Here is a 24,643-nt window from a genome sequence, read left to right on the forward strand (position 1 = left end):
GATAGCGGAGTGGGATTTATTGGACAGCTTTTTCAAAGGGCTGCCAGGGGCACGATGGGCTGAATGGTAATTATGAATTGAGTTAAAACTCTTTAGAGAACAAAAAGAAAACATCACCATGGTTGCTGTTGTCAATCACAAAGAATGTGAGAAATTTAATTTAGTTGTTAGCCAGATCTTGGTAGAACGTTAGAGGGATGGCAGGGAAGGGAGTGCAATGTTCCTCCTGCAGGATGTTTGAGGTGAGGGATGCCGTTAGTGTCCCTGCTGATTTTACCTGCAGGAAGTGCTGCCATCTCCAGCTCCTCCAAGACCGAGTTACGGAACTGGAGCTGGAGTTGGAAGAACTTCGGGTCATTCGGGAGGCAGAGGGGGGTCATAGATAGCAGCTTTAGGGAATTAGTTACACCAAAGATTGGAGATAGATGGGTAACTGTAAGAGGAGCTGGGAAGAAGCAGTCAGTGCAGGGATCCCCTGCGGTCGTTCCCCTGAGAAACAAGTATACCACTTTGGATACTTGTCGGGGGGGGGACTTACCAGGGATAAGCCATGGGGTACGGGCCTCTGGCACGGAGTCTGTCCCTGTTGCTCAGAAGGGAAGGAGGGAGAGGAGCAGAGCATTAGTAATTGGGGACTCGATAGTCAGGGGCACAGGTAGGAGATTTTGTGGGAGCGTGAGAGACTCACGTTTGGTATGTTGCCTCCCAGGTGCAAGGGTACGTGATGTCTCGGATCGTGTTTTCCGGGTCCTTAAGGGGGAGGGGGAGCAGCCCCAAGTCGTGGTCCACATAGGCACTAACGACATAGGTAGGAAAGGGGACAGGGATGTCAGGCAGGCTTTCAGGGAGCTAGGATGGAAGCTCAGAACTAGAACAAACAGAGTTGTTATCTCTGGGTTGTTGCCCGTGCCACGTGATAGTGAGATGAGGAATAGGGAGAGAGAGCAATTAAACACGTGGCTACAGGGATGGTGCAGGCGGGAGGGATTCAGATTTCTGGATAACTGGGGCTCTTTCTGGGGAAGGTGGGACCTCTACAGACAGGATGGTCTACATCTGAACCTGAGGGGCACAAATATCCTGGGGGGGAGATTTGTTAGTGCTCTTTGGGGGGGGGTTTAAACTAATGCAGCAGGGGCATGGGAACCTGGATTGTAGTTTTAGGGTAAGGGAGAATAAGAGTATAGAGGTCAGGAGCACAGATTTGACGTTGCAGGAGGGGGCCAGTGTTCAGGTAGGTGATTTGAAGTGTGTCTATTTCAATGCCAGGAGTATACGAAATAAGGTAGGGGAACTGGCAGCATGGGTTGGTACCTGGGACTTCGATGTTGTGGCCATTTCGGAGACATGGATAGAGCAGGGGCAGGAATGGATGTTGCAGGTTCCGGGGTTTAGGTGTTTTAGTAAGCTCAGAGAAGGAGGCAAAAGAGGGGGAGGTGTGGCGCTGCTAGTCAAGAGCAGTATTACGGTGGCGGAGAGGATGCTAGATGGGGACTCATCTTCCGAGGTAGTATGGGCTGAGGTTAGAAACAGGAAAGGAGAGGTCACCCGTTTGGGAGTTTTCTATAGGCCTCCTAATAGTTCTAGGGATGTAGAGGGAAGGATGGCGAGGATGATCCTGGATAAGAGCGAAAGTAACAGGGTAGTTATTATGGGAGACTTTAACTTTCCAAATATTGACTGGAAAATATATAGTTTAAGTACATTAGATGGGTCGTTTTTTGTACAGTGCGTGCAGGAGGGTTTCCTGACACAATATGTTGACAGGCCAACAAGAGGCGAGGCCACGTTGGATTTGGTTTTGGGTAATGAACCAGGCCAGGTGTTGGATTTGGAGGTAGGAGAGCACTTTGGGGACAGTGACCACAATTCGGTGACGTTTACGTTAATGATGGAAAGGGATAAGTATACACCGCAGGGCAAGAGTTATAGCTGGGGGAAGGGCAATTATGATGCCATTAGACGTGACTTGGGGGGGATAAGGTGGAGAAGTAGGCTGCAAGTGTTGGGCACACTGGATAAGTGGAGCTTGTTCAAGGATCAGCTACTGCGTGTTCTTGATAAGTATGTACCGGTCAGGCAGGGAGGAAGGCGTCGAGCGAGGGAACCGTGGTTTACCAAAGAAGTGGAATCTCTTGTTAAGAGGAAGAAGGAGGCCTATGTGAAGATGAGGTGTGAAGTTTCAGTTGGGGCGATGGATAGTTACAAGGTAGCGAGGAAGGATCTAAAGAGAGAGCTAAGACGAGCAAGGAGGGGACATGAGAAGTATTTGGCAGGTAGGATCAAGGAAAACCCAAAAGCTTTCTATAGGTATGTCAGGAATAAGCGAATGACTAGGGAAAGAGTAGGACCAGTCAAGGACAGGGATGGGAAGTTGTGTGTGGAGTCTGAAGAGATAGGAGAGATACTAAATGAATATTTTTCGTCAGTATTCACTCAGGAAAAAGAGAATGTTGTGGAGGAGAATGCTGAGACCCAGGCTATTAGAATAGATGGCATTGAGGTACGTAGGGAAGAGGTGTTGGCAATTCTGGACAGGCTGAAAATAGATAAGTCCCCGGGGCCTGATGGGATTTATCCTAGGATTCTCTGGGAGGCCAGGGAAGAGATTGCTGGACCTTTGGCTTTGATTTTTATGTCATCATTGGCTACAGGAATAGTGCCAGAGGACTGGAGGATAGCAAATGTGGTCCCTTTGTTCAAAAAGGGGAGCAGAGACAACCCCGGCAACTATAGACCGGTGAGCCTCACGTCTGTAGTGGGTAAAGTCTTGGAGGGGATTATAAGAGACAAGATTTATAATCATCTAGATAGGAATAATATGATCAGGGATAGTCAGCATGGCTTTGTGAAGGGTAGGTCATGCCTCGCAAACCTTATCGAGTTCTTTGAGAAGGTGACTGAACAGGTAGACGAGGGTAGAGCAGTTGATGTGGTGTATATGGATTTCAGTAAAGCGTTTGATAAGGGTCCCCACGGTAGGCTATTGCAGAAAATACGGAGGCTGGGGATTGAGGGAGATTTAGAGATGTGGATCAGAAATTGGCTAGCTGAAAGAAGACAGAGGGTGGTGGTTGATGGGAAATGTTCAGAATGGAGTTCAGTTACAAGTGGCGTACCAAAAGGATCTGTTCTGGGGCCGTTGCTGTTTGTCATTTTTATCAATGACCTAGAGGAAGGCGCAGAAGGGTGGGTGAGTAAATTTGCAGACGATACTAAAGTCGGTGGTGTTGTCGACAGTGTGGAAGGATGTAGCAGGTTACAGAGGGCTATAGATAAGCTGCAGAGCTGGGCTGAGAGGTGGCAAATGGAGTTTAATGTAGAGAAGTGTGAGGTGATTCACTTTGGAAGGAATAACAGGAATGCAGAATATTTGGCTAATGGTAAAGTTCTTGGAAGTGTGGATGAGCAGAGGGATCTAGGTGTCCATGTACATCCCTGAAAGTTGCCACCCAGGTTGATAGGGTTGTGAAGAAGGCCTATGGAGTGTTGGCCTTTATTGGTAGAGGGATTGAGTTCCGGATTCAGGAGGTCATGTTGTAGCTGTACAAAACTCTGGTACGGCCGCATTTGGAGTATTGCATACAGTTCTGGTCACCGCATTATAGGAAGGACGTGGAGGCTTTGGAGCGGGTGCAGAGGAGATTTACCAGGATGTTGCCTGGTATGGAGGGAAAATCTGATGAGGAAAGGCTGATGAACTTGAGGTTGTTTTCGTTGGAGAGAAGAAGGTTAAGAGGAGACTTAATAGAGGCATACAAAATGATCAGGGGGTTAGATAGGGTGAACAGTGAGAACCTTCTCCCGCGGATGGATAAGGCTGGCACGAGGGGACATAGCTTTAAACTGAGGGGTAATAGATATAGGACAGAGGTCAGAGGTAGGTTCTTTACGTAAAGAGTGGTGAGGCCGTGGAATGCCCTACCTGCAACAGTAGTGAACTCGCCAACATTGAGGGCATTTAAAAGTTTATTGGATAAGCATATGGATGATAATGGCATAGTGTAGGTTGGATGGCTTTTATTTCGGTGCAACATCGTGGGCCGAAGGGCCTGTACTGCGCTGTATCGTTCTATGTTCTATGTTCTAAAGCTGGTTTAGCTAGTGAGCAATAAGGAGCAACAGCTGGTTGGGTCTTGCACCAACCAGGCTGGGCGTTTTAGGTGGACAATATTCAGGCTAAGAGTAAAAGCGCCTCTCAATAGCGGCGGGATCGTACGTGCTACAAACCTCATCACTGTCAGACCACTCGAGCTCCTCTTTCGATGCAGGGTTCACGGCGCTCCTTAAGAGACAACAGGATAGAAATGGTTACCAGAGAAACTAACAGAGGGCTGCGAAATCTGCTGCCACCCCATCTCTTCCTCTCCACCACCCCTCAATTCTCGACAAACATCAACAAAGAACAATTCAGATCACCGCGTTATGTGCCTCCCACTTTGGGGTCAGCTGTAGCTCCATGGGCAGAGGTTCTTTCTCCTCAAACTGAGCTGGTGGCCTCGAGGTGCACTTGGAGACTTGAGTGCAGAACTCGAGCTGGATTACTGCAGTTCCCAGGGAGTGCTGCACCCTCACAGGTGCTAAGCCTTGGTTCATAGATTAAACCGAGGATCTGACCACCTTCTGAGGTAGACATAAAATATCAACCATTGAATTATCATAGATACAGAGTAAAGCTCCCTCTACACTGTCCCCATCAAACACTCCCAGGACAGGTACAGCACAGGGTTAGATACAGAGTAAAGCTCCCTCTACACTGTCCCCATCAAACACTCCCAGGACAGGTACAGCACAGGGTTAGATACAGAGTAAAGCTCCCTCTACACTGTCCCCATCAAACACTCCCAGGGCAGGTACAGCACGGTGTTAGATACAGAGTAAAGCTCCCTCTACACTGTCCCCATCAAACACTCCCAGGACAGGTACAGCACGGGGTTAGATACAGAGTAAAGCTCCCTCTACACTGTCCCCATCAAACACTCCCAGGACAGGTACAGCACGGGGTTAGATACAGAGTAAAGCTCCCTCTACACTGTCCCCATCAAACACTCCCAGGACAGGTACAGCACGGGGTTAGATACAGAGTAAATGTCCCTCTACACTGTCCCCATCAAACACTCCCAGGACAGGTACAGCACGGGGTTAGATACAGAGTGAAGCTCCCTCTACACTGTCCCCATCAAACACTCCCAGGACAGGTACAGCACGGGGTTAGATACAATGTAAAGCTCCCTCTACACTGTCCCCATTAAACATTCCCTGGCCAGGTACAGCATGGGGTTAGATACAGAGTAAAGCTCCCTCTCCACTGTTCTCATTAAACACTCCCGGGACAGGTACAGAACGGGGTTAGAGACAGAGTAAAGCTCACTCTGCACTGTCCCCATTAAACACTCCCAGGACAGGTACAGCACGGGGTTACATACAGAGTAAAGCTCCCTCCACACTGGCCCCATCAAACACTCCCAGGACAGATACAGTACGGGGTTAGATACAGAGTAAAGCTCCCTCTACACTGTCCCCATCAAACACTCGCAGGACAGGTACAGCATGGGGTTAGATACAGAGTAAAGCTCCCTCTACACTGTTCCCATTAAACACTCCCGGGACAGGTACAGAACGGGGTTAGATACAGAGTAAAGCTCCCTCTACACTGTCCCCATCAAACACTCCTAGGACAGGTACTGCACGGGGTTAGATACAGTGTAAAGCTCCCTCTACACTGTCCCCATCAAACACTCCCAGGACAGGTACAGCATGGGGTTAGATACAGAGAAAAGCTCCCTCTACACTGTCCCCATTAAACACTCCCAGGACAGGTACAGCACAGGGCTAGATACAGAGTAAAACCCCCTCTACACTGTTCCCATTAAACACTCCCAGGACAGGTACAGAACGGGGTTAGATACAGAGTAAAGCTCCCTCTACACTGTCCCCATCAAACACCCCCAGGACAGGTACAGCACGGGGTTAGATACAGAGTAAAGCTCCCTCTACACTGTCCCCATCAAACTCTCCCAGGACAGGTACAGCACAGGGCTAGATACAGAGTAAAACCCCCTCTACACTGTTCCCATTAAACACTCCCAGGACAGGTACAGAACGGGGTTAGATACAGAGTAAAGCTCCCTCTACACTGTCCCCATCAAACACTCCCAGGACAGGTACTGACACACTCAGTCCCTCAGTGACACACCCAGATGTTCACTGACACACCCAGATGTTGACTGACACACCCATTTGCTCACAGACACACCCAGTCCCTCACTGACACACCCTGTCCCTCACTGACACACCCAGATCCTCACTGACACACCCAGATCCTCACTGACACACCCAGTCGCTCACAGACACACTCAGTCCCTCACTGACACACCCAATCCCTCATTGACACACCCAGTCCCTCACTGACACACCCAGTCCCTCACTGACACAGCCAGATGTTCACTGACACACCAAATCCCGCACAGCCCCATCCATTCCCTCACTGACACGCCCAGATCCTCATTGACACACCCAGATCTTCACTGACACACCCAGTCCCTCACTGACACACCCAGTCCCTCACTGACACACCCAGACCCTCACTGACACACCCAGTCCCTCAGTGACACACTCAGTCCCTCACTGACACACTCAGTCCCTCGCTGACACACCCAGATCTTCACTGGCACACCCAGTCCCTCACTGACACACCCAGATCCTCACTGGCATGCCCAGATCCTCACTGACACATCCAGATCCTCATTGACACACCCAGATGTTCACTGACACACCCAGATCTTCACTGACACACTCAGTCGCTCACTGACACACCCAGATGTTCACTGACACACCCAGATCCTCACTTACACACCCAGTCCCTCACCGACACACCCAGATCCTCACTGACACACCCAGATCCTCACTGACACACCCAGATCCTCACTGACACACCCAGTCCCTCACTGACACACCCAGATCCTCAGACACACCAGATCCTCACTGACACACCCAGTCTCTCACTGACACACCCAGATTTTCACTGACACACCCAGTCCCTCACTGACACACCCAGTCCCTCACTGACACACCCAGTCCCTCACTGACACACCCAGTCCCTCACTGACACACCCAGATCCTCACTGACACACTCAGTCCCTCACTGACACGCCCAGATCCTCACTGACACGTCCAGATTCTCATTGACACACCCAGATGTTCACTGACACACTCAGTCGCTCACTGGCACACCCAGATGTTCACTGCCACACCCAGATCTTCACTTACACACCCAGTCCCTCACCGACACACCCAGATCCTCACTGACACACCCATATCCTCACTGACACACCCAGATCCTCAAGGACACACCCAGATCCTCACTGACACACCCAGATCCTCACTGATACACCCAGTTCCTCACCGACATACCCAGATCCTCACTGACGCAGCCAGATCCTCACTGACACACCCAGTCTCTCACTGACACACGCAGATGTTCACTGACACACCCAGATGTTCACTGACACACCCAGATGTTCACTGACACACCCAGTCCCTCACTGATACAGCCAGATGTTCACTGACACACCCAGTCCCTCACTTACACACCCAGGCCCTCACTGACACACCCAGATGTTCACTGGCACACCCAGTCCCTCACTGATACAGCCAGATGTTCACTGACACACCCAGTCCCTCACTGACACACCCAGATGTTCACTGACACACCCAGTCCCTCACTGACACAGCCAGATGTTCACTGACACACCCAGTCCCTCACAGCCCCACCCAGTCCCTCACTGAGTGCCCGCTGTGCATTAAGCAGTGAGTGAGTGGCTGAGTCCTGTAGAGGGACACGGGTAGAGATGTAGATTAATGGAAACTTAACTCTCTTGTCTGTCTGCTTTCCATTACATTTCCTCTTTGTAACATTTAGCTTAAATCATGCAACAACATTCTCTGCTGGTGTCTCCCTATCTGAATCATGAACATCAATCTTGTCGACTGAACATGGCCTCTTACTTCCTCCTGTCGGTGGTTGGCTTCACGCCAAGCTTTACCGTTCGGATTTCCGCACTGGATTGGAAGCTGGACTTGCTGCCTAGTCCTGGATGGGAGACGGGACAAAGTGAGATACAGTGAAAGCACATCTTCAAGAGTCACATTCATGCAGCACAGGTTGATGATTCAGCCCAGAAAACATTCAAAAAGTAAATCCTCCCTGACTCTCAATATCTGGGGCGGGATTCTCCAACAATGGGGCGATGTCCCCGCTCCGGCGTGAAACCCACCGCCAACCAGTCCGGCATCAACGGCCCCCGAAAGTGAGGAATTGTCCCCTTCCGAAGGGGCGAGGTTGGCACCGGAGCGGTCCCCGCAGTTCCAGCCAGCGCGGAACGGCCCGCGCAAGTTCGCACATGCGCGGAATGGCCGGCGTATTTCCGCGCGTACGCGGGGGTTCCCTTCTCCGCGCCGGCCCAAAGGGCAATATGGCGGAGCCCTCCCGGCCCGGAGTAAAGTAGGCCCCCATGGAACCAGCCCAACCGCCGATCGGTAGGCCCCGATCGCGGGCCAGGCCACGGTGGGAACGCCCCCTGGGGTTGGATCCCCCCACCCCCCACTCCAGGGCGGCCCCTGCGCACGTATATGCCAGGTCTCGCCGTGTGGGACCTGAGTAACACACGCCGGTGGGACTCGGCCAAACACGTTGGCCACTCGGCCCATCGGGGCCCAGGGAATCGCCGGGGGGGGGGGGGGGGGGGGGGGCGCTGCTAACGGCGATGTACCTTAAACACAAAATTAAGAACGCCAACACCTACTGTACCACACGGAAACCTCCTCCAGTCCAACAGCGTCAATAACCCTATAACTCCATCTTGTCCGAGAACACACTTTCTCAGCGTGCTGCTACCTTCCCTTTCACACCAGCGGCTGGATTCCCTGTTTTCCGGACTGTGTCCCCATGCCGTCGTGAAAACTGTGGTCTTTTACGCAGGAAAACTGGCGTCAAAAGGTCACGGATCTCCCGTTTTGCAGGGGGCTAGCAGGCAGCTGCCGTAGAGCTCGCTGCTCTAGCTGCCGATGCGGCCCCCCGCACTCCCGGTTCAGAGGCAGCGCACGTGCACGGCTGCGACCTCCCGCAGCCACACCGCAGACTCGGCCCGCGGACCTGGACCGGCAATATAGTGCCCCGCATCGGCCACTCGCGCGCCCCGGACCACCTGCCCACAGTGCCCCCAGCCCCGAATGAAGCCCCACCCCCCCCACCCACCCACCCACCGATCGGCCCTCCCCCGACTGTGGCGGCCCTGGACTAAGTCCGCAGACGGCACTCGAGATTCCCGGACGGTGTGAGCACACGTAACCCACACGGTTGGTAACCCGGCCGGTCTGGGACAGAGCGTCGTGGGGCGGGCTTCAGGCAATGCCCCGAGCGCGGTGTACTCCACCAGTACGCTGATTTTCGGGGTCCGGAGAATTGAAGGACCGTCGCCGTTCCAGATTTTGTGCCCCAAAACGCATTCTCTGCCCTGTCGCCGAATGCGATTTCGGCATCGGGGTCCGGAGAATCCAGCCCCAGAAGTCGGAATGTTTGCGTAGACTTCCTATGAGACATATTAGTTAGTGTCTTAGGAAACATTTTTGCAACCCAGTGTAAGGAACCTCTTTTAAATCCTTGTCTGGTCCGTATGTTCTTTTTAATTCCTGTCTTGTTGACTTATAAATTGCAGATTTTGCTTTTGAATTACAGACTTTGGTTAAACTGAAAACTCCCCTGGTCTAAAGTGCCATGTGGACTGGTCCAGGCAGTCCCCTCAGGGCAGTGTGCGATGTGGAATAGTCCCATGATGTCATTTGATGGACTTGACTAGCAGTCAATCGACTCTTCAGAAATTTTGGGTCTTGTTCGATTCTCAATTGTGATTGGTGAAGCCCCTCAGAAGCTTCCAGAAAGTTCTGCAATGGAAGACAGGCTGGCTCTCAGGTTTTAGTCTCATTTTGGGGGACAGAGTTGAAGAAGGCCTTAAGTTCTCTCTCCCTGAAGGGGGTAGATCTCTTTCAAAGCCCCAGATGCAGGCTCTGTTTTCTCCTCAGCTGAGCTGCTAGGCATTCCCTGTGTGACTGTTCTCCAAGTTAGTTTTCGGTTGGATTCTGGCCATCTAAAATGGCCTCCCGCAAAGAGTGATGGGAAATGTGGTCAAGCTTGGGACACAGACGAGCTGCAATTTGTATATTTGCAAACTGCAGCCCAGACTTTATGCAGAAACTTACGCCTGCAAATGAGCCATTAAATGACAATGAAAGGAACAATGGGACAACCTGGTCCATCACATCATCTCCAAGACTGAGCAGCACCAAGATCTCGCTCGGAACCCTCCCAGCTTGGCCACTGAGTGCCCAACCCAAAAGTGATGTGGCAGTCCCTGGTTGGATGTGACCGATCAGAGAGTGGAGCCCTGAGCAATTGATTAGCAGTGACCCAGAAACTGCCCACAAAAAGGGGCAGGGGAAACTCAAGTCGGTTTAAAGGCTGCGCAGCCATCATTCTCTCTCTTTTAGACTGGTTCTTTCGCCCGATCTGAGACTGCGGCACAGCTATCAACACCAGCCAAGTTCAAGGGCCCACAACATCCATCGAAGGACGAAACAGAACACAGACGCCCTTCGAGACGTCCAGCCTGCCAGAGGTTAAGAACCAGTTAAGGCCATATCTACTCTATATCTGCCGGTCACCTGAAAGTTAAGTTAAGGTCGTTTAAGTGCGTTAGTTATAGTCCAATGTGCATGAACGTGATTACTTAAGTAAATAACCTTGGGCGAAATTCTCCGTAATCGGCGCGATGTCCGCCGACCGACGCCAAAAACGGCGCGAATCAGTCCGGCATCGCGCCGCCCCAAAGGTGCGGAATCCTCCGCCCCTTGAGCGGCCAAGCCCTAACCTTGAGGGGATAGGCCCACGCCGGACTGATTTCCACCCCGCCAGCTGGCGGGAAAGGCCTTTGGTGTCCCGCCAGCTGGCGCGGAAATGACATTGCCGGGCGGCGCATGCGCGGGAGCGTCAGCGGCCGCTCACGGCATCCCCGCGCATGCGCAGTGGAGGGAGTCTCTTCCGCCTTCGCCACGGATCAGTGGGCCCCGATCGCGGGCCTGGCCACCGTGGGGGAACCCCCCGGGGCCAGATCGCCCCGCGCCCCCCCCAGGACCCCTGAGCCCGCCCGCGCCGCCTTGTCCCGCCGGTAAGAGAGGTGGTTTAATCCACGCCGGCAGGACAGGCATTCTAGCAGCGGGATTTTGGCCCATCCGGGCCGGAGAATCGCCGGGGGGGGCCGCCAACCGGCGCGCCGAGATTCCCGCCCCCGCCAAATATCCAGTGCCGGAGAATTCGGCAACCGGCGGGGGCGGGACTCACGCCAGCCCCCGGCGATTTCCGACCCGGCGAGGGGTCGGAGAATCTCGCCCCTTGTGTCTAACAAATAAACTCTGATTGAACTAAAATACTTGTGTGATTATTTGTCCACCGTACGGGTTAAAACACACGCTGTGGTTATAAAAGAACAATATTGAGACTTCCGGGTGCGGCGATAACCAGCTAAGTCACATGTTTCGGCAGCTCCCGGTGGAACGGACTTTTGGGCTCTTGACAGGAGCCCCAACGGCAATTTTAACGGCAAAAAACACCGTGCGGTAAACCAGAAGGGAATTCCCCCTGGACACGGATGGAAAAAGGAGAGGAAAGTGGCCGGATTGCAGCGGATCCTTTGGAACAGCGGCAAGGAAGGCAAGCTAAAACCAAGATGGCGTCGGAAGGTGGCAGTTTCATATGGGGCCCTGAACAACAAGAGTTCTTGAAATGCTGCGTGGAGGAGATAAAAAAGGAAATGAAGAAAGAACTGTTGGCCCCGATACTACAGGCGATCGAAGGGCTAAAGGAGGAACAAAAGACCCAGGAGCAGGAGCTTCGGGTCGTGAAGGCGAAGGCAGCCGAGAATGAGGACGATATACAGGGCCTGGTGGTGAAGACGGAGATACAGGAGGCACATCAGAAACGATGTGTGGAGAGGTTGGAGGCACTGGAAAACAACGCAAGGAGGAACAACCTGAGGATTCTTGGTCTTCCTGAAGGTGTGGAGGGGGCGGACGTCGGGGCATATGTGAGCACGATGCTGCACTCGTTAATGGGAGCGGAGGCCCCGACGGGTCCGTTGGAGGTGGAGGGAGCGTACCGAGTTATGGCGCGAGGATCGAGAGCAGGAGAAACTCCCAGAGCTATAGTGGTGAGATTCCTCCGTTTCAAGGATAGAGAAATGGTCCTTAGATGGGCGAAGAAAACTCGGTGCAGTAAATGGGAGAACGCGGTGATCCGCGTTTATCAAGACTGGAGTGCGGAGGTGGCGAGAAGGAGGGCGAGCTTTAATCGGGCCAAGGCGGTGCTTCATAAAAGGAAGATAAAATTTGGAATGCTGCAACCGGCAAGACTATGGGTCACATATCAAGGGAGGCACCACTACTTTGAGACGGCGGATGAAGCGTGGACTTTTATTGTAGAAGAAAAACTGGAATGAGTGGATTATTAAAAAGAACGTTTGGACAAAGTGGTGGGGCGAATGTGGGGGGCGAAGAGGGGTTTTATGTTCTAATCCTGCGGTATGGTAACTTTTCTCTCTCCCACAGGTGGTGATGGGGGGAGGTGGGGAGGGAGAGGAGACGGGGCGTTGGCCATTGGGGGCGGGGCCAAGGGAGAAGCGCGGGCTTGGTTCCCGCGCTATGATAATTATGGCGGGAATAGAGAAGCAGGAAGGAGGGGGCGTCGCACGGTGCGAGCCGTGGTCACGGGGGGAAGCCGAGGTCAGCCAGAGTTTGCTGACTTCTGGGAGCAACATGGGGGGAGTAATTACGCTAGCGGGGGGTCTAGCGGGGGGGGTGGGAGGGGGGAATAACTGGGTTGCTGCTGCTGGGGAAAGGGGGGAGTGGGTACGGGAGAGGATGGGCGGGGGGGCACCGCCTGGGGGAGATACAGCTGCGTGGGAACTGGGTGAGAAGCTGGAAAAAGATGATGGCTAATCGGCAAGGGTGGGGGGGTGGGAAGCCCCCCAACTCGGCTGATCACGTGGAACGTGAGAGGGCTCAACGGGCCGATAAAGAGGGCATGGGTACTCGCACACCTTAAGAAACTTAAAGCAGATGTGGTTATGTTACAGGAAACGTACCTGAAACTGATAGACCAGGTTAGGCTGCGCAAAGGATGGGTGGGGCAGGTGTTCCATTCGGGGCTGGATGCGAAAAACAGGGGGGTGGCTATATTAGTGGGGAAGCGGGTAATGTTCGAGGCAAAGACTATAGTGGCGGATAGCGGGGGCAGATACGTGATGGTGAGTGGCAAACTACAGGGAGAGATGGTGGTTTTGGTAAACGTGTATGCCCCGAACTGGGATGATGCCAATTTTATGAGGCGAATGCTAGGACGCATTCCGGACCTAGTGACGGGAAAGCTGATAATGGGGGGAGACTTTAACACGGTGTTGGAACCAGGGCTGGATAGGTCGAAGTCCAGGACTGGTAGGAGGCCGGCAGCAGCCAAGGTGCTTAAAGATTTTATGGAGCAGATGGGAGGGGTGGACCCGTGGAGATTCAGTAGACCTAGGAGTAAGGAGTTCTCGTTTTTCTCCTATGTCCATAAAGTCTATTCGCGCATAGACTTTTTTGTGCTGGGTAGGGCATTGATCCCGAAGGTGAGGGGAACGGAATATACGGCTATAGCCATTTCAGATCATGCCCCACACTGGGTGGACTTGGAGATAGGGGAGGAAGCAGGAGGGCGCCCACCCTGGAGAATGGACATGGGACTAATGGCGGATGAGGGGGTGTGTCTAAGGGTGAGGGGATGTATTGAAAAGTACTTGGAACTCAATGACAATGGGGAGGTCCAGGTGGGAATGGTCTGGGAGGCGTTGAAGGCGGTGGTTAGGGGGGAGCTGATATCAATAAGGGCACATAAAGGGAAGCAGGAGAGTAAGGAACGGGAGCGGTTGCTGCAAGAACTTTTGAGGGTGGACAGACAATATGCGGAAGCACCGGAGGAGGGATTGTACAGGGAAAAGCAAAGGCTGCATGTGGAATTTGACTTGCTGACTACAGGCACTGCAGAGGCACAATGGAGGAAGGCGCAGGGTGTACAGTATGAATATGGGGAGAAGGCGAGCAGATTGCTGGCACACCAATTGAGGAAAAGGGGAGCAGCGAGGGAAATAGGGGGAGTGAGGGACGAGGAAGGAGAGATGGAGCGGGGAGCGGAGAGAGTGAATGAAGTGTTCAAGACATTTTATAAAAAATTATATGAAGCTCAACCCCCGGATGGGAGGGAGAGAATGATGGACTTTTTGGATCGGCTGGAAATTCCCAAGGTGAAAGAGCAGGAAAGGGTGGGACTGGGAGCACAGATCGAGGTAGAAGAAGTGGTGAAAGGAATTAGGAATATGCAGACGGGAAAGGCCCCGGGACCGGACGGATTCCCAGTTGAATTCTACAGAAAATATTTGGACTTGCTCGCCCCGGTACTGACGAGGACCTTTAATGAGGCAAAGGAAAGGGGACAACTGCCCCCGACTATGTCTGAAGCAACGATATCGCTTCTCTTAAAGAAGGAAAAGGACCCGCTACAATGCGGGTCCTACAGACCAATTTCCCTCCTAAATGTGGATGCCAAGGTCCTGGCCAAGGTAATGGCAATGAGAATAGAGGAATGTGTCCCGGGGGTGGTTCACGAGGACCAAACTGGGTTTGTGAAGGGGAGACAGCTGAACACGAATATACGGAGGCTGTTAGGGGTAATGATGATGGCCCCACCAGAGGGTGAAACGGAGATAGTAGTGGCGATGGATGCCGAGAAGGCATTCGATAGAGTGGAATGGGATTATTTGTGGGAGGTGTTGAGGAGATTTGGTTTTGGAGAGGGGTATGTTAGATGGGTGCAGCTATTGTATAGGGCCCCAGTGGCGAGTGTGGTCACGAATGGACGGGGATCGGCATATTTTCGGCTCCATAGAGGGACAAGGCAGGGATGTCCTCTGTCCCCATTACTGTTTGCACTGGCGATTGAGCCCCTGGCGATAGCGCTGAGGGGTTCCAAGAGATGGAGGGGAGTACTTAGGGGAGGAGAGGAACACCGGGTATCTTTGTATGCGGATGATTTGCTACTATATGTGGCGGATCCGGCGGAGGGGATGCCAGAAATAATGCGGATACTTGGGGAGTTTGGGGATTTTTCAGGGTATAAATTGAACATGGGGAAGAGTGAGCTGTTTGTGGTGCATCCAGGGGAGCAGAGTAGAGAAATAGAGGACCTACCGTTGAGGAAGGTAACAAGAGACTTTCGTTACCTGGGTATCCAGATAGCTAAAAATTGGGGCACATTGCACAGGCTAAATTTAACGCGGTTGGTGAAACAGATGGAGGATGATTTCAAGAGATGGGATATGGTAGCCCTGTCAATGGCAGGGAGGGTGCAGGCGGTTAAGATGGTGGTCCTCCCGAGATTCCTCTTTGTGTTTCAGTGCCTCCCGGTGGTGATCACGAAGGCTTTTTTTAAAAGGATAGAAAAGAGCATCATGGGTTTTGTTTGGGCCGGGAAGACTCCGAGAGTGAGGAAGGGATTCTTACAGCGCAGTAGGGATAGGGGGGGGCTGGCACTACCGAGCCTAAGTGAGTACTACTGGGCCGCTAATATTTCAATGGTGAGTAAGTGGATGGGAGAGGAGGAGGGAGCGGCGTGGAAGAGATTAGAGAGGGCGTCCTGTAGGGGGACTAGCCTGCAGGCTATGGTGACAGCCCCATTGCCGTTCTCACCGAGGAACTACACCACAAGCCCGGTGGTGGTAGCTACACTGAAGATTTGGGGACAGTGAAGACGACATAGGGGAAAGACTGGAACATTGGGGGGGTCCCCGATAAGAAACAACCATAGGTTTGCCCCGGGGGGAATGGATGGGGGATATGGAATGTGGCAAAGAGCAGGTATAACGCAATTGAAAGATCTGTTTGTGGATGGGAAGTTCGCGAGTCTGGGAGCGCTGACCGAGAAATACGGGTTGCCCCAAGGGAATGCATTCAGGTATATGCAATTGAGGGCTTTTGCGAGGCAACAGGTGAGGGAATTTCCGCAGCTCCCGACACAAGAGGTGCAGGACAGAGTGATCTCAAAGAAATGGGTGGGGGATGGTAAGGTGTCAGATATATATAGGGAAATGAGGGACGAAGGGGAGACTATGGTGGATGAACTAAAAGGGAAATGGGAAGAAGAGCTAGGGGAGGAGATCGAGGAGGGACTGTGGGCAGATGCCCTAAGCAGGGTAAACTCGTCGTCCTCGTGTGCCAGGCTAAGCCTAATTCAGTTTAAGGTATTACACAGGGCACATATGACTGGAACACGGATCAGTAAATTTTTTGGGGTGGTGGATAGGTGTGCGAGGTGCTCGAGAAGCCCAGCGAATCATACCCATATGTTTTGGTCATGCCCGGCACTACAGGGGTTTTGGATGGGGGTGACAAAGGCGCTTTAAAAAGTAGTAGGAGTCCGGGTCGAACCAAGCTGGGGGTTGGCTATATTTGGGGTTGCACAAGAGCCGGGAGTGCAGGAGGCGAGAGAGGCCGATGTTTTGGCCTTTGCGTCCCTAGTAGCCCGGCGCAGGATATTGTTAATGTGGAAAGAAGCCAAGCCCCCGGGGGTGGAGACCTGGATAAATGACATGGCGGGGTTCATAAAGCTAGAGCGGATTAAGTTCGTCCTAAGGGGGTCGGCTCAAGGGTTCACCAGGCGGTGGCAACCGTTCGTCGAATATCTTGCGGATAGATAGATGGGGGGAAAAAAGAAGGCAGCAGCAGCAGCCCAGGATTTGGGGGGGGGGGGGGGGGGAGGGATGGGGGGGGGGGGCAGGGGGGGGGTGTAGCCTGTGACAAGGCAGTTGCCAATTAGGGCTAGTTTTCATTTTTGTTATTTAATATTTATTTATTTTTTGTTTTTTGTTTATATAAAATAGGTCATTGTTATCTGTGTTGTTATAATGTTGTGTAAAGGATGCACAATGTACTGTGTTGGTTGACCAAAAATGTTCAATAAAATATTTATTAAAAAAATAAAATAAAAGAACAATATTTTCTGGCAACTCTGGTCGGATTTGATTAGAAGTAACTTTGTTACTCCTGACATGAGAATGTCACTTTAAGAAATGTCTGTCTGCTCAAATTTCTGCAGTGATGTCAAAGTGTGGGTGGAGCTGAGCTCTGGCTCTGCTTTTTAGTTTCACTGAGAAAAGCTTGGGTATGTCTGTGTTTTTTTGGTTTCGTTTCAGTGTTGGAGCTGCAGCCGGCCAGAGAAGGTGTAATGTTGATCTCGCTGCCATGTAAAGACTATCTCGTGATCATTTGGTGAATTCAGAGTGATAACTGTTCTCAGTAGTGAATTTAAACCTGATGTGCTTCTGTTAAAAGTTTTTTAAAAGTCTTGTGGATGTTAAAAGGAAAATAAGGATTACTTAGTCTTGTATTCTTTGGGGGTTGTATTTGAATTGATGGTTGCTAAGATGTTCAATGTATGTTTTAAAAAGGTTAACTTGAGTTCATAGAATAAACATTGTTTTGCTTTAAAAGACATTTTTCGATTTCTGCTGTACCACACCTGTAGAGTGGGCCGTGTGCTCCCCATACCACAATCTAGTAAAAGTTGTGGGTCAGGTGAACTCCATGATACACTTTGGGGTTCTCTAAACCCTGGCCCATAACACTCCAAAGGATCCCACAAAATTTATCAATTAGTTTAAAAGCAAAAACCGCAGGTGTGAACTCCGCATTGGACAGATAATCGAATTTTGGAAGTGTGCACTAACTGCATACAAATCTAACAGGGCACGAGAGGGTAAACTCTGCAAACTTGCACGCACATTCAGAGGGATTTGGGCCGGAACATAACGACAAGCCGTACCCGTTGTACGGTCGACTCCCGATCCCCTTGTTCGAAAATAAAAGAAAGGAAATGGCAGCTTAATTGATAGAGAGAAAGATAAACCCACAACAGTGATCCTGAACGCGAAGCGTGGTGGGTCACAGAGGATTAAGAAGGGGGCGAGGACACGCCTGATCTCTCTGTTCTGATGGTCTCTGTCTGAAGGTGCAAAGTGAAATGAAATGAAATGAAAATCGCTTATTGTCACAAGTAGGCTTCAATGAAGTTACTGTGAAAAGCCCCTAGTCGCCACATTCCGGCGCCTGTTCGGGGAGGCTGGTACGGGAATTGAACCGTGCTACTGGCCTGCCTTGGTCTGCTTTAAAAGCCAGCGATTTAGCCCAGTGTGGTAAACCAGCCCCTGCTAAAGTAAAGACCTTTCTCTCTCTACAGTCAGATTGACCAACACAAGGTCAGTCCAGCAGCAGCTGCGGCCAAGGCCAGTGGTTTAAAAACCCTCTTTTAAATTCCCATGTTGAGAGGGTCAGATTGACTCAGTCAGGCTGGTAGTCCATCTGGTGGACGCACGTTGGAATTGCACAGATTTGAGAGTCAGTGTGGTGATGGTCTGTACAGTGAAGGTGACTCGCTGGAGGAATTCCTGCAGCCTGCGGGGTCTAAGTGAAGGAAGATACCTGAAGACGCAAACCAACCACTGGTTTTCAACACCTCGCATTCTAGAAGATCACCGTCTGCAAAGATCACAATCTCAGCAGCGACGTTTCTCATTTCTTGTCCCGTTTAATCCCTATTTTTTCCGTCTTTCCTGACTGTGTGTCTGTCTTGTGTGTGTGTGGGTAAAGGGTGGGATGGTGTTAGGGGAGAAATTAGATTAGCGGACCATTGTTTTAATATCACCATTCCATGTTTAATTCTTCTCTTGTTATCAATAAACAGGAGGTTTTGTGTTTCTCTTACAAATGTGGTGTCGGTAAATGATTGGAGCTGTCAAGGGTCAAAGATCTTAGGACAGCTTACAAATTATTGGTTAATTCACTGATGTCGGGACTGCGGGGTCTCTGGGGCTGGAATTGACTACGCGCTCACTCAGGGTGACATAACAGCATCGCTGGCACTGCCCTGAAGCTCGGGTACGTCAGCTGTTCCACAGGAAGCAGGACACAAAACCTAAAGGTCAGCAGGCTGCAGAACTGGTCACATTCCTGAGATCTATAATCTAGGCCAACATTCACAGTGCAGTACTGAGGGAGTGCTGCACTGTCGGAGGGTCAGTACTGAGAGAGTGCCGCACTGTCAGAGGGTCAGTACTGAGGGAGTGCTGCACTGTCAGAGGGTCAGTACTGAGGGAGTGCTGCACTGTCAGAGGGTCAGTACTGAGGGAGTGCCGCACTGTCAGAGGGTCAGTACTGAGGGAGTGCTGCACTGTCAGAGGGTCAGTACTGAGGGAGTGCTGCACTGTCAGAGGGTCAGTACTGAGGGAGTGCTGCACTGTCAGAGGGTCAGTACTGAGGGAGTGCTGCACTGTCAGAGGGTCAGTACTGAGGGAGTGCTGCACTGTCAGAGGGTCAGTACTGAGGGAGTGCTGCACTGTCAGAGGGTCAGTACTGCGGGAGTGCTGCACTGTCAGAGGGTCAGTACTGAGGGAGTGCTGCACTGTCAGAGGGAGTGCTGCACTGTCAGATGGTCAGTACTGAGGGAGTGCCGCACTGTCAGAGGGTCAGTATTGAGGGAGTGCCGCACTATCAGAGGGTCAGTACTGAGGGAGTGCCGCACTGTCAGAGGGTCAGTACTGAGGGAGTGCTGCACTGTCAGAGGGTCAGTACTGAGGGAGTGCTGCACTGTCAGGCGGTCAGTACTGAGGGAGAGTTGCATTGTCAGAGGGTCTGTTCTGAGGGAGCGCTGCACTGTCAGAGGGTCAGTACTCAGGGAGTGCTGCACTGTCAGAGGGTCAGTACTGAGGGAGTGCTGCACTGTCAGATGCTCAGTACGGATGGAGTGCTGCATTGTCAGTGGGTCAGTACTGAGGGAGTGTCGCACTGTCAGAGGGTCAGTACTGAGGGAGTGCTGCACTGTCAGAGGATCAGTACTGAGGGATTGCTGCACTATCAGAGGGTCAGTACTGAGGGAGAGTTGCATTGTCAGAGGGTCAGTGCTGAGGGAGTGGTGCACTGTCAGAGGGTCAGTACTGAGGGAGTGCCGTACTATCAGAGAGTTTGTACTGAGGGAGCGCTGCACTGTCAGAGGGTCAGTACTGAGGGAGTGCTGCACTGTCAGAGGGTCAGTACTGAGGGAGTGCTGCACTGTCAGAGGTTCAGTACAGAGGGAGTGCTGCACTGTCAGAGGGTCAGTACTGAGGGAGTGCTGCTCTGTCAGAGGGTCAGTACTGAGGGAGTGCTGCACTGTCAGAGGTTCAGTACAGAGGGAGTGCTGCACTGTCAGAGGGTCAGTGCTGAGGGAGCGCCGCACTGTCAGAGGGTCAGTACTGAGGGAGGGCTGCACTGTCAGAGGGTCAGTACTGAGGGAGCGCTGCACTGTCAGAGGGTCAGTACTGAGGGAGTGCTGCACTGTCAGAGGGTCAGTACTGAGGGAGCGCTGCACTGTCAGAGGGTCAGTACTGAGGGAGCGCTGCACTGTCAGAGGGTCAGTACTGAGGGAGGGCTGCACTGTCAGAGGGTCAGTACTGAGGGAGCGCTGCACTGTCAGAGGGTCAGTACTGAGGGAGTGCTGCACTGTCAGAGGGTCAGTACTGAGGGAGTGCTGCAGTGTCAGAGGGTCGGTACTGAGGGTGTGCCGCACTGTCAACAGTTGCTTTTTGATAAGATTTCCCATGTGTCCTCCCTAGTGGGCATGAAGATCCCACAGAAAGTATTTTGAAGAAGAGCAGGGGGGCCCCCAGAATTCTGACCAATATTTATCCCTCAACCACTATCACTGAAACAAAAGATTGTCTGATCTTATCACATTCCTGTACAGTTCCGAAATATTTCACTGGCTCTCACAAACCCTGTGAAATGGGTCAACGTTGAAGCCGCCTGAGTTCTACTGACCGTTGGTGAGATGTCCAAAGTGAGATCTTCGAAGGTGAAGACTGGAATCCCTTGTGAGGGAGGCGGGGTTTCAGTAAAGTGGGTTGACTCAGTGTTACACTGCCTGGGTGGGTCAGTGAGAAACCTGCAGAACCTGTTTTGCTATTTAGTGTTCCGAGTGGTGTGTTTGACTACAGTTCCTGGTGCCTAGATGTAGCAACGTGGCGAGTTTCTGCTCCCCGGACTTAGAATACCTGACGCTAAAATGCCGCCCCTCCTACCTTCCGCGGGAGTTCAGCTCCGTTATCCTGACGGCAGTTTACATCCCACCCCATGCAAACATGAAAATCGCACTGGACGAAATATTCACCACAACAAATAGCCTTCAAACGAAACATCCCGAGACCTTGTTCATTGTAGCTGGAGACTTCAATCAGACCAAGCTCAAGTGTGTACAACCAAGTTACCACCAACACGTCATCTGTTCCACCAGAGGCCCAAACATCCTGGACCACTGCTACACAAATATCAAACATGCCGATCGCTCTATCGCCTGCCCACACTTTGGCAAATCTGACCACAAGGCTGTGCTCCTGCTCCCGGCTTATAAGCAAAAACTGAAGCGGGAGAATCCGTCAAAGAAAGTTGTGCATTGTTGGTCTGAGGAATCGGATGATCTCCGACGGGACTGCTTAGAGTCAGTGGACTGGTCAGTATTTAAAAACTGCGACCAGCCTGAACGAGTTCGCCACTACAGTAACTGACTTCATTAGTAAGTGTGTCGGAGACTGTGTGCCAAAGAAGCAAATCCGTGTGTTTCCCAACCAGAAACCCTGGATGAACAGGGATATCCACTGCTTGCTGAAGTCTCGGTCTGAGGCGTTCAAATTAGGCGACCCTGACCTGAGGGCAGCACGGTAGCATTGTGGTTAGCACTGTTGCTTCACAGCGCCAGGGTCCCAGGTTCGATTCCCCGCTGGGTCACTGTCTGTGCGGAGTCTGCACCTTCTCCCCATGTCTGCGTGGGTTTCCTCCGGGTGCTCCGGTTTCCTCCCACAGTCCAAAGATGTGCAGGTTAGGTGGATTGGACATGTTAAATTGCCCTTAGTGTCCAAAAAGATCAGGAGGGATTATTGGCTTTGGGGGATAGGGTGGAAGTGAGAGCTTAAGAGGGTCGGTGCAGACTCGATGGGCCGAATGGCCTCCTTCTGCACTGTATGTTCTATGTTCTACAAGAAAGCCAGATATGATCTAAAGAAATCCATCAGAGATGCCAAAAGACAGTCCCGGACCAAGCTCGAGTCCCAGGCCAGCCACACGGACCCCCGCCGGCCATGGCAAGGTCTGCAAGACATAACGGGCTACAAGATGAAGGCATGTAAAATCGTCGGCTCCAACGCACCCCTCCCTGATGAGCTCAACACATTCTATGCCCGCTTTGAGCAAGAGGTCAGCGAGAGCGAGCCCTCCACCCCAGAAGCCTCGGATGAACTTGTATCTGAGATCACCATTGCAGAGCAGCCTTCTCGAAGGTCAACCCTCGGAAAGCCACTGGCCCGGATGGGATACCCGGATGAGCACTCGGGTCTTACGCGGATCAGCTGGCGGGGGTATTCGCAGACTTCTTCAACCTCTCTTTACAACAATCTGAGGCCCCTATCTGCTTCAAGAAGACGACCATCATCCCTGTCCCAAAAAAAAGCCAAGCAGCGTGCCTTAATGACCATCGTCTAGTGCCTCTGACATCCATCATCATGAAGTGCTTCGAAAGGTTAGTCATGGCACGAATCAACTCCAGCCTCCCGGATTGCCTTGATCCACTACAGTTCGCCTACCGCTGCAACAGGTCCACAGCAGACGCCATCTCCATGGCCCTGCACTCTACCCTGGAACACCTAGATAACAAAGACACCTATGTCAGACTCCTATTTATTGACTACAGCTCAGCCTTCAACACCATCATTCCTACGAAACTCATCTCCAAACTCCGTGGCCTTGGCCTCGGCTCCTCCCTCTGCGACTGGATCCTGAACTTTCTCACCCACAGGCCACAATCAGTAAAGATAGGCAACAACACCTCCTCCACAATCATCCACAACACCGGTGCCCCACAAGGCTGTGTCCTCAGCCCCCTACTATACTCCTTATACACCTATGACCGTGTGGTCAGATTCCTCTCCAACTCGATTTTCAAATTTGCTGATGACACCACCGTAGTGGGTCGGATTTCAAACAATGACGAGACAGAGTATAGGAATGAGATAGAGAATCTGGTGAACTGGTGCGACGACAATAATCTCTCCCTCAATGTCAACAAAACGAAGGAGATTGTCATCGACTTCAGGAAGCGTAGTGGAGAACATGCCCCTGTCTACATCAATAGGAACGAAGTAGAAAGGGTCGAGAGCTTCAAGTTTTTAGGTGTCCAGATCACCACAGCCTGTCCTGGTCCCCCCATGCTGACACTATAGTTAAGAAAGCCCACTCATGATGCACAACATGTTCACTCACCACTAAAGTGAAAGGGGAGCCTGCGTGGTCCTCACGATCTCACTCCAGTCAGAGTCACAGGGGGAGAGGGAAATGCTCATATCCGATGCAGAGTTCAGCCAGTTCCTTTGTGCCGTCTTCATCTTTGTGAGAACAGGAAGTCCAACCTCGCACATGTCAGCCGTCGTGAAGGCCAGTGACCACAAAATGAATGTTAGGGCCATACGGCAGGACAAGGTTTATAACTGGGGGAGGGGTAATTATGATGCGATTAGGCAAGAATTAGGGAGCATTAAGATGGGAACAGAAACTGTCAGGGAAAGGCACAAATGAAAAGTGGAGCTTGTTCAAGGAACAAATCCTGCGTATCCTTGATAGGTATGTCCCTGTCAGGCAGGGAGGAAATGGCCGTGTGAGGGATCCATGGTTCACAAAAGAGGTTGAATGTCTTGTCAAGAGGAAAAAGGAAGAGTGTGTAAGGATGAGAAAACAAGGTTCAGTAGGGTCGCTTGAAGGTTACAAGGTAGCAAGGAATGAGCTGAAAAAAGGGCTTAGGAGAGCTAGGAGGGGGCATGGGAAGTTCTTGGCGGGTCGGATCAAGGAAAACCCCAAGGCTTTTTACTCTTATGTGAGAAATAAAAGAATGACCAGGGTGAGGGTAGGGCCGGTCAAGGACAGCAGTGGGAACTTGTGCATGGAGTCAGAAGAGATAGGAGAGGTGTTGAATGAATACTTTTCTTCAGTGTTCACAAAGGAGAGGGGCCATGTTTTTGAGGATGAGAGTGTGATTCAGGTGGGTAGGCTGGAGGAAGTAGATGTTCTAAGGAAGGATGTATTAGCAATTTTGAAAAACCTGAGGGTCGACAAGTCCCCTGGGCCAGATGGGAAATACCCAAGGATTCTTTGGGAGGCAAGGGATGAGATTGCAGAGCCTTTGGCTTTGATCTTTGGGTCCTCGCTGTGCACGGGGATAGTGCCAGAGGACTGGAGAGTGATGAATGTTGTTCCTCTGTTCAAGAAAGGGAATAGGAATGACCCTGGTAATTATAGGCCAGTTAGTCTTACTTCGGTGGTCGGGAGGATAATGGAAAAGGTCTTGAAGGATAGGATTTATGACCATTTGGAAAAATGCAGCTTAATCCGGGATAGTCAACACGGATTCGTGAAGGGTAGGTCTTGCCTCACG

General features: G+C 51.7%; 1 protein-coding gene across 1 annotated transcript in view; it reads right to left on the reverse strand.

The window, feature by feature from the left end:
- The window catches only part of cfap100 (cilia and flagella associated protein 100), a 163,843-nt gene that overhangs the window by 25,185 nt on the left and 114,015 nt on the right, over nt 1-24,643 (reverse strand). Inside the window, exons 10-11 of the mRNA XM_072473099.1 lie at nt 8,008-8,092; nt 4,231-4,285 (exon numbers count right to left, since the gene is read on the reverse strand). Coding sequence (XP_072329200.1) covers nt 4,231-4,285; nt 8,008-8,092 — 140 coding nt within the window. The remainder of the gene's footprint in view (nt 1-4,230; nt 4,286-8,007; nt 8,093-24,643) is intronic.

This window comes from Scyliorhinus torazame, chromosome 13, assembly GCF_047496885.1.
Source record: "Scyliorhinus torazame isolate Kashiwa2021f chromosome 13, sScyTor2.1, whole genome shotgun sequence".
In the NCBI taxonomy this organism is placed as follows: domain Eukaryota; kingdom Metazoa; phylum Chordata; class Chondrichthyes; order Carcharhiniformes; family Scyliorhinidae; genus Scyliorhinus; species Scyliorhinus torazame.